The sequence below is a fragment of the Oryctolagus cuniculus genome, chromosome 4, assembly GCF_964237555.1.
Source record: "Oryctolagus cuniculus chromosome 4, mOryCun1.1, whole genome shotgun sequence".
NCBI lineage: Eukaryota > Metazoa > Chordata > Mammalia > Lagomorpha > Leporidae > Oryctolagus > Oryctolagus cuniculus.
Window position 1 is genome coordinate 70,335,326 of NC_091435.1, and position 14,529 is coordinate 70,349,854.

Below are 14,529 nucleotides of genomic sequence, written 5' to 3' on the forward strand. Positions count from 1 at the left end.
CTACCCCCTTCACCCCAGTAATCAATGCATGGAATCAAGGGGTCAATGGCCATACGTGAGCCCAGTGAGCCTCTTTCTTAGAGCCTTCCAAGCCATGATCTGGCCAGGAGACATGGTAGGAATTTCTCATAGGTAGCAGTTACATATTCTGTATGATTCTCTTGGTTCCCACTTTGACCAAGGACACAGGTATGCCTAGATGACTTTCTTCAGGTTGTCTTATAGAACTTTCATGAAGCTTCCTGCCCACACCTCCCATGCCTCTGAGGACTTTGGACCATGCACCTTTGAAGAAAGTTTTTCCCTTTCAGTATTGAAAACGTTTTTCTAATAATTGAAGGTCCCTGTGTATATGAAGTCAGCTCCTGTGGCCCAGGCTGCACCATCTGTTGCTGCAAGGTGTGGAAAGAATGGCAGCCAACACTGGCCATGGCTGTGATGGTCTGGGAGATCATCCAACTCACCAAGATGTGTGTATTCTTTGGGTTGGGGAGCATGTCCTTGGTCATGTTTTACATACTGAAGTAGGCGGCCCAGTAGATGATGCTGCCACACAGATGTGAAAGCCCTGGTACAGGCCCTGAATCATGTCCACCTGGTGATCTTCACCAATCTCCCAGGACTTTAAACTTGAACTCTGTACACTATTTCCCAAGGTCATCAGCAAGGCGGACTCCCACAAAATCCAGAGGGCTCACAAAGGGAGGAAGGTGGTCCTGGCCACCCATCTGGAGATCAGATTGTAGTCAAAAATTCCTGCAGAACTGTGTGTGGGTGTCCATGCCCCTCAGGAAGACCTTTCTGTACTTTTCTATGAAGGCGAAGTTGAGGGCATACATGGCATAGTAGTGGATGACTCTGGCCAGATTGCTCCTCCAGAAAGACAGCACACCCTTCCTGCTCCCTGGGGGCACAGATACTGTGGTGCTACACAGTGCCTTTGTCCTGCTTGTCTGTGCCATCTGCTTGGTTGGCACACTGGGCCTGCGGCAACAGCTTGATCTGCCCAATGGGGGCATGACCATCTTGGAGATGGCAGCAGGGATGCTTCCTGCCTTGAAGTCCTTGGCAAAGGAGATGGTTTATTTGGGCACAGTGTTGGGGTAGGCAGCAGGTGGACAGTGGTGCAGGAGTAGTCATGGAGAGCTGGAGGAAGTGAGGGCACTATTGGCTTGGCACTGCTGCTGCTGGGACCAAAAGGAACCACACTTATGGTTTAATTCCACTTTCTGCAAACTTTTTGAGGTTCTCTGATAGTAAGCATCTGTTATGGGATATGAGATTGTAAAAGTGAAAACTGTGTGGACCCTTCTCTTGGTAAGCATAATGGGTTAAGCCACCACATGTACCTCTGGTAGCCCATAGGGGTGCCAGTTGGAGTCCTGGCTGCTCCACTTCCAATTCAGCACCTGAGAAGGCAGTGGAAGATAGTTCAAGTCCTTGGGCCCATACACCCATGTGAAAGATCCATATGAAGCACTTGGCTCCTAGCTTTGGCCTCGCCCAACCCTGGATGTTGTGGCCATTTGGGGGAGTGAACCAGTGGGTGGAAGCTATCTCTCTGCATTTCCTACTCTCTCTAGGACTCTGCCTTTCATAAAGATGAATCTTTTTTTTTAAAGAAATAAGTTCTAGAAAGTATTGAATATTATAATGGAGAATGTTTTGGACCATGCCATAGCATACAGGAGGAAGGCAGCTCTCCCTGAGGGTCTGAGACAGCTTCTTAGACAACATGCCATGGAGAAGAGTGGACAACTCTTCAGAAAACTACATGGTGTGGACAATGGATACCGAATCAAGGATGGACAATGGATATAGACTATCCAAATTTGAGGAGGCACGTGCTTGGCATTCCAAAAACTGTAAATGGAGAGGCATTTTGGCTGAGGAGAAAGAGCATGGCCTAGAGTGAGACAGCATTTGGCAGGCGACTTCAGCTGCCTGTGCCTGGTAGCTCATTTGAAAGTAGAAACCTCACTGGAGTTGTGTGGGACTGCCTAAGAGCTCGCTCAGTGTCAGAAGCTGGGGCACACTGGTTGGGGGAACATAGCAGGACGTGAAGCTGGGAAGGTAGATGTAACCAAGTCACAAAGGGCATTTTTGGGGACATTACAATCTCCTTTTGGGGATGTAATGAAATTAGGGATTTTCTTTCCAGAAGAATGAGCTTTTATGCAAACTTTTCAAATACAAGTTAAGGATATTAACAAATCCCCTGAAGTCCACTGGTGCATCCCAGGTTAAGCACCCTTCTTTGGATAAAGGGAACATTGATGGGTTTTAGGCAGAAAAATGGACCCAGTTCTCTTTTTCGAATGATCATTCTTCTGGTGCTTGTGTGAAACTGAACTAGAGGTAAGAGAGAGTCTGGAGGCAGGCAAGTGTGAGGTACAAGTGAGAGAGAAGGCATGGAAGTAGGGATGGGGAAGAGTGAGGAGATTTCAGAGCCACTTAGGAGTAAAATTGGATGGGAATTTATGGATAATCGGGGTTTAATGTTAGCCACCAGGTTTCTGATCAGCTGGTGCAGTAAGCCAGGGTAGAGAATGTAGGGGCAGGTGCAGTTTATGGGAGAGGGAATGTGCTGGTTTTGGTTGAGAAAAGTGGAATCTGGGCTTGTTGTGGGTCATTGGGTTGTGATGCCCAGTTAGCAGGTGGACACTTGATCTGGAGCTCAGGGCACAAGCCTGGGCTAGGTGGTATAGAGATTTGGGGGTCTTCAGAAGACAGTCAGTGGCTGTAAAAGTCCATACAATGAAGTGAATCAGAGAGAGTCTTGGGTATTATGAGAAAGCAGCGGGTAGAACTCAAGATTCCCTTGGTTCATGGAGTCAGCGTGCAAGGAACAGAAAGGCAGGCCTAGCTGAAGACTAAGTTGGGCAGCAAAGGAGGAGGAGAAGAACCAGGGAGAGTCTTGCCACGGGAGCCATGGAAGCACATTTCAGAAGGGAAGCATTCCGCAGTGTGAAATGCAGCACAGAGCGAGATAAAATCAAAGCTGTAGGCCAGCAGGTACACATGTGTATGAGTGCGTAAGAAACAGAGAGAACATTAAAGTTGTGTGTCATGCTGGGGAGTAACTTAATTCATGTTGTGCTTTGTTTTTAGAAGCAGTTTCTCAGAATACATTCTGCAGAAAGTGGCCCCCGGAGGACGTCTGCTGAGCAGGAGGAACGGGGTCCCAGTGTTCCCTCTTCTCTGGAAAGCTGTGTCCAGGCAGCCACTGCCCCTGCTGACCTCTGCTTGGAGCAGAGGGGAGATGACTATGATGAGCCGCACGACTACTTTAATGTCCTGAGTTACAGAAGCCTGGGGAGCATCAGCTTCCTAGCAGAGACAGGCTAGCAACCAGAGGCATCTTATGGGAGACCTAATCTTGTCTTTGCTGTGATAACGGATGTGTAAGCATCTGCACTCTGCATCAGTGCTGTGTGTGTGTGTGTGTGTGTGTGTATGTTTTGCTCAGTGGATGGATGCCATTCTTTTCCCCATCTTCATTTCGTTCCATTGTGGAAGACCAGGGGTGGGTACCTTGTACCTTAATCATGGATGCAAAGTTATATATATATATATATATATATATATATAGAAACACTTTCTTTATAATAGCACTGGAAAGGGTTTTGGCCTGCAGGGTTTTATGGTGGATAGAAGAATGGTGGTCAGGACTGCACAGCCATGTGCATTTCATTTCTCACTGCCATTTTCATCTACATTCACTCGTTCCTGGCTTTTTATAAACAAGGCAGGAAACCAGCCTCTCTTTGGGGTGATCTGAAGATGATGAAACTTGGTTTCTGCCTTTTATAAAATGCAGTTAGGTGGGAAGACATTGACATCAAAAGTCAGTAAGGCGATAAGGATACAAGACAGAGGTCAGTTCAGGGTGAGGGGGTCAGGCTGGGCTTATGGGTGTGGAGGAAGTGGCTCGGGAGCACAAAGGGAACAGCAAGGCTGTCTAGGGAGGTTGAAGCAATGGAAGTTGGTGGAGCCAAAGTCCCACAGGAAGGCCCTGGCATCAGGAGGCCAAGGAACTTCTGATTTTATTCTCTGGGCAGGCATTTCAAGTTGTGCTGTACTCACAGTCCATTAACGACGGCCTGGTACAGACAACACAAGACTCTCCCGGCTGTGTGTGCTGGGGATGCCCACAGGGAGGTGTGCCCACGGAGCCGACTGGCTCTTAGCATTTGGGCCAAAGTCGGCCCTTTCTGGATCAACCCACCATTGAAACAGAAAGAGTGTCTGCTCTCAACCAAAAGGAAAATCTGGACTTTGAAAAATAGGGTGGTGATAGAGGGTTTGAAAAAATACCACCTGCACAGTGGCTTTTCTGAACCCGTCTATTCGTGCCCCGACCTCTTCACCTGAGGTGGCTTCTGAGGTGCTCACTGCTGTTCAACTGCGCCGCTCGCACTGAATCCTGGAATAATTGCATCCTTCCGCCATGTCTGTGGGAGGAATGAGCAGGGAGGCTGGGTTTACCGGTGACTGATTTTCTTACCTGCACTTAGGCACCGAGAATGAAGCAAAGCAAGGCGATCGCTCGCCAACAGTTAAAGCACGGCTCCCCTCCCTAAGGACAAGCAAGAAGACGGCCAGCTCCTGCTCCTTCTTGGATTTTACTTTTTCTCTCCTTCTGACAGAGCGGACATGTGCTTAGGAGCAATGAGCTGAAATCTGCCCCAGGCTCCGAGTCCCTCGGAAGACAGATCCGTATACAACGCTGTTGTCTGCCAGGGAAGGGCGCACTGTTTTTTCTCACAGAACTAGTGCAGAGTGGTTGGGAGGAGAACACAGTTCATGAATTGGAAGTGAATTAAAATGTAATGACAAAAAGGGAGTGATGTTGTGATTTGGAGGAGATGTATACTGAGGCAAAGTTGGACTGAGAGATGGATGTTATTTAACATCATTATGGTAATGGGGAAACATTTACAAATACCACTGTGTTGGTGAGAAGATGCAAAATGGAAATAAGAATCAGTTTGACAGAAAATAAATTTTAAGGTGGAATTCACTGAACTCGATTTTCCTCTGAGAACCAGAGAAGACACTTTCCTCAAAGCCAGCTCCCTGGAGACAGGCACTGGCCACTACGGTAACCACTTTCCACAGGTAGCTGTGTACCACCTGAGATGTGCTTGGTCTGAATTGAGATGTGCTGTGTTGTGAGTGTAAAATACACTCCAGATTTCCAAGATGTAATATGAGTAATAAGAATGTAAACTATCTTAGTAATTTTAAAATATTGATTATATGTTGGAATGTTGAATTATATTTTGGGCTAAATAAAATATAGTTTAAATTAATTTTATGTTTCTTTTTTTAATGTGATTACAAAAAGTCTGAAATTACAAATGTGGCTCCCATTATATTTCTGTTGAACCACAGAGTTCTAAATTCTTAACCCAAGCCACGCTGGCACCTGGGTGTCTATGTCTGTCTAGCTATCTTTCCATGTCTGTTGTTCACTGTCTCATTCTTTCTCACTCAGAATAGTGTTTGAGGGAACTTTTCTTCCTAATTTTGTCTTCTGAGAAATATATAGGAGAGAAACCCAGGGGATATTGAGGTGGGGACCACTACGTGCTGACAGGAAGAGACTACACAAGCTCCTGGATCCTCTCTTGGGTTCTCCCGACGGAAAGAGAGGAGAAAAAGTGAGTCAGTGAATGGGAAAAATACATGTACTGACTCCCTGCCCAACTTCTGAGCCTGGGGTTATGGAAAATGACAGGGAGCTTTGAGATAGATGGTCCTCGTGAGTGCACAGTAACTTACCAGGTAATACTGTTTCATTTCTTACCCCTTCTTACTCTAAGAGCCGCATAAGTGAATCATCACACACTGAAGGTCATACAGATTCCATCAATGCTGAGCTGGATGGGCCAGGAGGCTGTAGTGTTGTCCATGAATGGACAGGCAATGTGGCTGTGGGCTGTGAGTTTTGTTGAGTCTTCTGATTCTTCCCAGCACTGCTCCATGGCTATAGCTAGTCATCCTTAGCCCCACTGCAAAGTACACCCATCAGGAGGCATAGAGGAATCTGAGGTGTGGCAAGAGCCTGAGCTTTCTGGAAGTCAGTACTACATATTTTATGTTTGAGATAATTGATTTGCGTAAGGTAGGGTGTAGAACGATGCTATCCAATAGAACTTTTTGTGATGATGGGAATGTTCTACGTGCTGCTCAATATGGTAGCCACTAACCACCGATGGCTACTGAGCACTTGAAATGTGGCCAGTGACCTGAAAGTGGAATTTTGTTTAAATTAAATTGAGTTTAAATGTAAATAGTGACATGTGTCTGGTAGCTAGGATATTTGACACCACAATCCTAGTAATTAACTTGCATATGGAGAAAAGAGAGGGAGCTGTATTTATAGGACACTGGACATTATGCACTGGAAAATACCACCACCAGGAAGAAACATGGACATTTCCTTTATTCTTCTGTATCCTTTCTCCGATCCAGAAACAGCAGGTTGTGAATTTATCTTAAGCTCTTTCCAAAAAGTACCTGAAGTTGCTAAGTGCTCCAATTCACATAAACAGGACTAGGACTATCAAGGAGTTTGCAACTCACAGATTAGTTATGTGAGAATTGGCTTTTATCACAAGGCTTACCTGAACAATAGTCATTCTGACTTTCTGATTTTGTGTGATTTGTGAAGAACACATTCTCTGGGAATACAGTTCCAGTGGATTTTGCAGAGATCACAAGATACCTACCACACAGTGTGATAGACTCAAGCGGGGCTACTGGGTCCAAGTGCTGAGACTCGATGATTTCATGACTTAGGCTGAGTCGCTTAACTTCTTAACTTCTCAGAGCCTCCTTACAAATATTTCTTCATTTGTAAAATGGCAACAGCAATAGTTACTTTCTAAGGTTTTTGAGAGGATGAAGAATGTGGTTCACTACTCTGTCTGCTGTAAAATGCTGAATGAAGATTGTTATTGCGTTGTGTCCCATCGAATGTGCACTGGAAACTGTTTTTGATGCCACAGAAGTTCCCGAGAGGGCAAGAAATTTGTTAAAAGTACCCAAAGTATCTGGAATTTATCAATGTTTTTTAAAAACTGAGAAGTAAAGAAAATTGTTGCAAAAACAGCATCAAGGTTCAAAAGTTCCTTGTAAGCATTTAAAAATTTTGTTTTAAGCACTTTTTAAATAATCTTTAAAAAAGTCAAACATATCTTGGATAACGATGACCTTCTTATTAGGTGCTGTCATTATTTTTGGTGCCCATGTTTGTGTTCATAACTAAGCTGCTTTCAAGGTGTGGAGGCCTAATTCAGAAATGATTCCTTTGTTCAAAGGCATTGTGCCCAAGCCCATGTGAGCCATGACTGAGATTCAGCAAAGCTTCATCCAATTCATTGAGTTAATGCTGTTACTGCAAGCATGATTAGTTTTAGAGTTTTATGGAGTTATATATTTTATTTATTTTTGTTTGAAAGGCATAGAGACAGAGAGAGAGAGATAGAGAGAGATCGATATTCTATCTCTGGCTCACTCCCCAAGTGCCTACAGTAACCCCATCTGGGACTCCCAACGTGGGTGATAGGACCCCAAGCCCTGAGCCATAATTTGCTGCCTCCCATTGTGGGCATGAGCAGAAAGCTGGATCAGAAGCAGAGAAGGGGCTCCAAGCCAGGCATTATGATATGGAATGTGGGTGTCCCAAGCAGCAGCTTAACTACTCAGGACACCAGTGCCTAATTTTTAGAGTTTTACTTGTGATTAGTTTGTAACTTAATTTTTGTGTTATAATTCTCTGAGGATAATAGGCATAACAGATGTACTTGGTTATGTCTAAGCATATTTAAGAAATGTTATAATAAAAATAATTTTGCCTAATATTATGAATATATTACTGAACATTAAATAATAATCACAGACTCTCACATAAGGGAGGTCTGTGGGAGGTATTTTTTTCAGAAAAGTGGAGTTCAAGCAGTTGATTAATTATTTTGCATTGGTAAAACGTATTTCTGAACCCAAATGTCGATGCATTGGTGTAATAGTTTCCTCACCGGGTTCTCAGCGCAATTCCGAGGATGGATAATGCTTATGAAGGAGAAATTTTATGAACTATGAAGTTGCATATGAATAGCGTATATGCCATTTACATTGATTATGTCTTGTCAACCACACCACCATGTTTTCAATAGATATAGAAGAAGCCTCAAGAGTGTGTAGATAGTATGAAAGGATATATAAAAGAAAAACTCTGGGTGAAGTGGCTGGCATCATTAAAATACTGCTCAGGTTCACAAAGTGAGAAGGGATAAATCATGCATGAAGAGAATGCTTTCTTTCTCTTCTTTTTATACTTTTTGGATTCATATCAGGTTAATTTAGGGGTTCACTGCTTAAGTTGTGAGAAATCAATGTTTCAATCCACAAAAGTCACCCTGGAGCACAGGAGCCCATTCGAGCCCTCTCAGTACAGAGGTCTGCTTTTGACTCTCTGCATCCTAAATTCATGACTGGATATTTTCGTGTTCCTCATACTGGTAGAAATGATTGTCCACACTCACTTCCTCCAACTCAAAGCCTAATGTCTGTGTGATTTCCCCAAACTCGACTGGTTCTCCCTTGGACCTTGATTTACCCTAGTCCTTCTTTCTGTTAGGTTACAAAACTCCACGATTTTGAGAGTTGGTATAATCTGCCTCTTCATTCTATATGTACTTCTATTTCTAGCTGTTAGAGTTCAAGTTTATCAGTCTAAAATAATTTTCTCCATTTTATTCATTCATTGTGCAGTGTTGTGTGAAATACAGATGCTTACTGAAGACTTAGTGAATTTAACTCATTTGGGTTGACTTCATGAGGGAGAAATGAGACACAAATTTTCCACATCACATTAGCAATTTCTGTTTGGAAAGTGAGGTTGGAGAGCTATTTTGGCTAAGTTTACCTTAAAAGAGAGCCTGTAGAATAAACAGAAATCCCTTCGGGGTCTCCAAAGTCATCAACTAGAGACATATTTTGTGCCATAAACTTTCCTTTTGTGTATATAGAGCTGAGGAACCCAAGAAAGGACAAGGAGACTCAGTGGTAGATTCATGGCGTGATACAGATAGGAGAACACAAGGTTAGGGGGACACAGTCTTGTCTGCGATTGGTTACATCCACAGAAGGCAGAAAGATATTGGTCTGTACATGGCGAAGGGAAGGGGAAAAAAATGGGAATAGAAAGCGATTTGTTTAGCAGTAAATCAGCTGTGTCATCGTTTTGAAGATTTTGGACAGGAGTGGGATATATGAGGTCCAAACTTGCCTTGTATTTCCCCAAAATGACCTCAACACCACCAGCCTTGTAATTCCTACTCATATCAAGAGTACTGTTAGGGTTGAGGGTTTTTCTGACCTTCTATCATAGTCCTTAGTTTGGATATTCTCAGATAATACCTGGACCACACAGTGGGAAAGGAACCCCAACACCACCATCATATAAAGGAGACACAATAGGAAACCAAGAGAGGAGTTTTTTTTTTTTAATTATTCCTTCATATTCAAACTTCACAAACAGTGTGAACTTGTACAATACCTCGGAAAGTGAAACTTACAAAAAAAGTGCTGGTAACATTTAAAAAAAAACAACAAAAAACCCCAAAAAACAAACATCATTCTTAGCAACATCAATTACTCTTCCACACAAAACAGAAACCTTGTAAAATTTATTTTCGTATTTTTAAGGCGTAATACTTCCGTATAAAGTATATGCAAGAGATAAAACTTCACAGTATTCCAAAATGTCACAATAATAATAATAATATAATAGTATAATGAAGCGCTACAGTTAATTTTTCTTTTTTTTTTTGAATGTTTTTTTCCTGTTTAAATAACAAATACAAGTCACAGGTAAATATACGTGAGAAAAATACGAGGCTAATATTAAATGGCAGGTAAGGATACTGTCACTGTAAGAAAAAACTGGCAGGATGTGTGTATTTAGTCTATATTTTAAAGCACTTGATAGAAAAGGCGTATGCAAGGTTTTTCAAAACAATTTTTCTGCTTGTTTGTTTGATAACTGACAACAATTTAAGAGTATACTGAGAAAAAAAAGGAACAAACTCTCTCTCAAAACTATTGACCTGCTCATCCCAAACCATGTATATATTGACGGATGGATGGGTGTGTTCGTGTGTATGTGGACAGACACGGAACACAAAGTGATACACGCAGCGTTCCACGCCCACCTACCAAGACTGGAGGGTAGAGTCTCTGCGGTCATTCAGCCCAGTTTCCTCTTGGGAAATGACCCTTTCAGTTTAAAGCTTTCTTTTTCCTTGCCTCTTCCCTCTTTGCAAACTCTTCCCCAAATCCCAGGTCTTCGGTTTGCAAAGACAGCCATTAGAAAAGTTGCCCTCCATCCCAAAGTCACTGGGAAATGGAAACTGCATCAACAAGAACACACACACACACAGACACTGGAAATACCATCAGGATGAATGAATATGCATGGGGGTGTGTGTGTGTTAGGTCTGAATATACACTGTGTGTGTGTGTGTGTGTGTGTGTACACAGTAGCAATTGCAAAAAAGGGACCATATTCCTTTCCATACTAAGATACAATGTGATAAGAAACAGTTCTGTGCAGGGGAAGGGGTTTCTTTGAATCTTATCACAACACTGTGGCGGGAAAATCAGGAAATGGGTTCACCTTTCAGCAGTCACCACAGTAAACTTCATTGAGAACACACGTGCCCAGATGTCTGGTCTGCGCACATGTGCGTGTTAACAGCTAGCCATTCAGCCAACAGGTAACAGAAAGACAGCAGATAGCAAAACACGTCAATAAGGTGCTCAAAGAAAAAAGTGGCACCCACTCCTCAAATGGATGGCCACATTAAGGTGCTTCAAAAAAGTTTTTTTTTTTTTTTTTTCAGTTTTTATTTCAAACAGTAAGAGAGTACTGATCTGCACATGGTAGTTCTGAGTCAGGCCAAGGGTTTTGAGATTTCTGACATCTTCCACTGAAAAGGCTTTCACTGTTGTTGTTTTGTTTACTTTGTTGTGGTCACTTGAGTTTAAAAAACTGGTTTTTTTTAATAGCCAAAAACTGAAATCAAATCAAGATGATTAAAAGAAAGAACTGATGAAATGATCTAGAACATTACTGCATTCCCATTGGATCAAGATGGTTTCGCCCATTTTTCCTCTTTCACTAACACTGTTCCTTTTTTCCTTGTTACGATCCATTCCGTTTGAACATACAGAAATGACCAAAGTCACTGCAAGTGGCTGTTTTTATTTTTTGTGATCTGTTGCAAGAGTCCAACCTTGTTTCCTCTGCTGCTGTTTGGGTGGTATCTGGATTTGTAATGAGCATCTGGATTTGTAATGAGCATTTGATGTTGTTTTGTGCATGTGTGTATATATGCACATATACACACCTATACATGTATAATATATACACTACATATATATGTAGATATATATAGGAAGTGTGTATACATTTATACATAATATAGTGTATATTGTTTCAACTGGAGATAAACTGAACTGGGTTCAGACACTAGCACGTATTTATCTTTCCCCTGCTCCCTCTGTATATTTTAAACAGTCTGGAGCGTTTATTTATTTATTTTTTTAAAGTGCATTTTCAATGCAGAATAACTGTAATCCATTGATTCCTTGGAAAACATTTTTGATGAGAAAAATCTGACAGTTCTCAGCCCCAGGCAAGAGAAACCTGGGTTTGGTCGTGCCAGGGGCTGATGTGGCAGTGCCAGGCTTGTGCCTGAGTGATTACTGGGCATTCTGGACCCCGGGCACCTTAGCAGCAGCGGCAGCAGCAGCACCTTTATGAGAAGGTGGAGATAGAAAAGGAAGAAGGAAGGAGAGCTCAGGTGGGGAGAATGAATTTGTTGTGTGTTTTCCTATCAGGATTGCTCACTTTGTGTTGGATTTGTGCAGTCCCTGCTTGGGTTCCAGAGATGTCATCTAGTCTCTTCCCCACCAACTGACACCAACCCCCTGTGGCCCCTGCGTGCTCAAGCGTCACCCAGACGTCCCCACTCCCGAGGCTGACTTCTGTGTCAGGTTCCTGTGGGTATGTGAGTGCCAGCATTGAGTAGGAATAAGGCACCAGAGAAATCAAAATGGTACAAAAAGATGCAAAACCCCATTTCAAAGAGCCGCTTCCACTGCTCCCTTAAACTATTGCATGTGATACCATTCATCTGTGTGTACTTACAGTGTGTCAAATGCAGTCTCTGAAAGGAACCAGAGGCCCTGCAGCACCAGAGATCTTTAGGAATGCACCCTTTGTCTGGACACACCCCACCCCCCACCCATGCCCACCCCACACCACAAGCAAAAGCACCAAAACGGGCGAACGAGGCTGCTAGCCAATGCTCACCACATTTTTGATAAAACCAAAGAAGTTTATGAAATCGAATTTTCAGGAACTGCTCTAAAATCACGTGGATTTAGGCTATCATGCGTCTGGCTACTTGATGCTCCAGATGTCCAAAGAGCATCGTGAAGGGGTTGAAATGTGTGTTTAATGATCATGGGGAATGTGCTAAACAACAAAAATTGCTTCTCAAATGATGCCCAAGTCCTCTACTAACACCTCAACCTTCCCTATGTTAAACAAAGAAAAAGCCACGATTGTAAGAAGGAAGAGGTTCATCTAACTACAAAAGGAAAAAATGAAGGCACATGATTTTATTCGGTCCCACAATCTTTGAGAAAAAAATTATATTTTCCAACTTTGTGTGTGTGTATGTGTGTGTGTGCTCAAAACACATGAAATGGGAGTCCCAGGGGCCACTGGGACCATAGTCCAATGGGGCTTGGAAAAGAGAACGAGAGAGAATTTTGAAATAGAGAGAAGAAAGGAGAAAGGAAGAAATGGAGGCCTCTCTTCAGCTTTCTGTCATTGACAGTCTCAAGTTTGGCTGCTGTAGGGTCCAGAAAGGAATTCCTTAGTCTCGGTGTAGACAGTGCCCCAGTTAATATCTCCAGTTAATCATGTTACAGCTTTTGGTGTCTCCCTTTTCCCTTCCCTCCAGCCAAATGATTTTTAAAAAAATATCACAGTTTTTAAAAACTATTTTTTCATTGTTGAAAAAATATGGAAAAGCTATTGGACAGCCTCAGGGCACCCTGCCTGTCCATCTTCACAGTGAGCAGACAGATGGACAATCCACAGAGTCCAAGATGAGGCAGGCAAGGTCCCTTGTGCCAAGTGGTCCCTTGCCCTACCTTCCCGAGGGCTGGGGGTGCCATCAGAGCACCCACAGCCTCTTCTTTCATTTGGATCCCTGCTCCCTGCCATCCATGGAAATGTGTGGGCTTCTGAGAGAGGCAGAGCCATCCTAGAGAGCCAGGATCACAGCAGGGTCTACACAAAGCAGGTGTCAGCAGTGGGCTCTCCTGGCCTTGGGCTAGGGAATCGTGGTTGCGCCGAGAGGCTGAGGTCCCACTCACATCTTCCTTCATGAGATCTCAGCTCTCAGGCTCCCCACCTGGATGCCTCTCTTTGCATCAGAGTTGGCCCCCAGTCCTTAAGAAGGCAATGATCCAAGATGGAGAGGCAGGGCTCACTGGCTGTGTCCTACACAACAGGGCTACAGACAGCGGGGTTTCAGAAACAAATTTAACTTTGGTTTTCCAACTTGTTCAAACCATAAAAATTAAAGCAGGGCTTCGGTGGCTTCGATCGTCTGACGGCTGTTGTATTTTTCTCATTTGGCAAGGCTAAGGCAGGGGGGAAGAGAAAAGGGGTTCCCATAATTGTTTGAAGACACAGGGTGGTAAAATGCTTCCACACTTAAACTCACAGTCCAGTGTTTTTGACATTTCATAAATAGCTTTTTTTCTCTAAAAAAAGAATAAAACAAGAACAATCCCTTTACTTACTCATCTGAAACAAAATAAACAGCAGTGGGTACAAACTTCTTCTTGTAACAATTACAAAAAACAACAATATAATCCCAACTTTAACACGCATCTTGAATCAGTTATTTTTTTTTAACCTCAAAACTGCAGCATATCCTTAAGGGCAAACTTTTCGATTAGTTTTTTTTCTTTTTTTTTAAATAATGTCTTCACCAAAAAAACAGTCTTGTACCAATAAAATGCATTCAAAAATAGAAAATATTACACAACAAAAATATGTATCCTTCCTTTCCAAAAAAGATTCTTCACAAAAAAATGTAGAAAAAATTCCAACAATTTTTTTCCTCTCCTAAACATTAACTTTCAGTCTAGGGCACAATTATTTATTGATTTAAATGTCTGTTTTTGCATAAAACATGGAAGATGCAAAACAATTACTGTATTGGATTGTGAAGTTACATCCACTCCCTCCCCTACTCTAAAACAAAACAAAACCAGAAAAACCCAGCAAACATCAAACAAGTGATAGAGAGAGTTGGCTAGGAAAAACAGCTCTGTCTTCCTCTCACTGTGCATTTTAGGGGTTAACTGGCCCTTTTGGTACTGGGGAATGCTCAAGGAGAAAGATCATAATGGAGTCATGAGCTTTTTTAG

At 42.7% G+C, this 14,529-nt stretch overlaps 1 protein-coding gene across 4 annotated transcripts in view; it reads left to right on the top strand.

Moving 5' to 3' along the window:
• The window catches only part of TIGIT (T cell immunoreceptor with Ig and ITIM domains), an 89,183-nt gene extending 83,868 nt beyond the window's left edge, over nt 1–5,315 (top strand). For 3 of the 4 annotated variants that reach the window (XR_011387886.1, XR_011387887.1, XR_011387885.1), the window contains 2 exons: nt 3,112–3,404; nt 4,518–4,655. Coding sequence is in view for 1 of the 4 variants with exons in the window: in XM_002716684.5 (XP_002716730.2) it covers nt 3,112–3,348 (237 nt within the window). In the remaining 3 variants the exon portion in view is untranslated. Of the gene's footprint in view, nt 1–3,111 lie in introns of all 4 variants that reach the window. The other variant, XM_002716684.5, reaches the window with a different exon arrangement.
• The last annotated feature ends 9,214 nt before the right edge of the window (nt 5,316–14,529 follow it).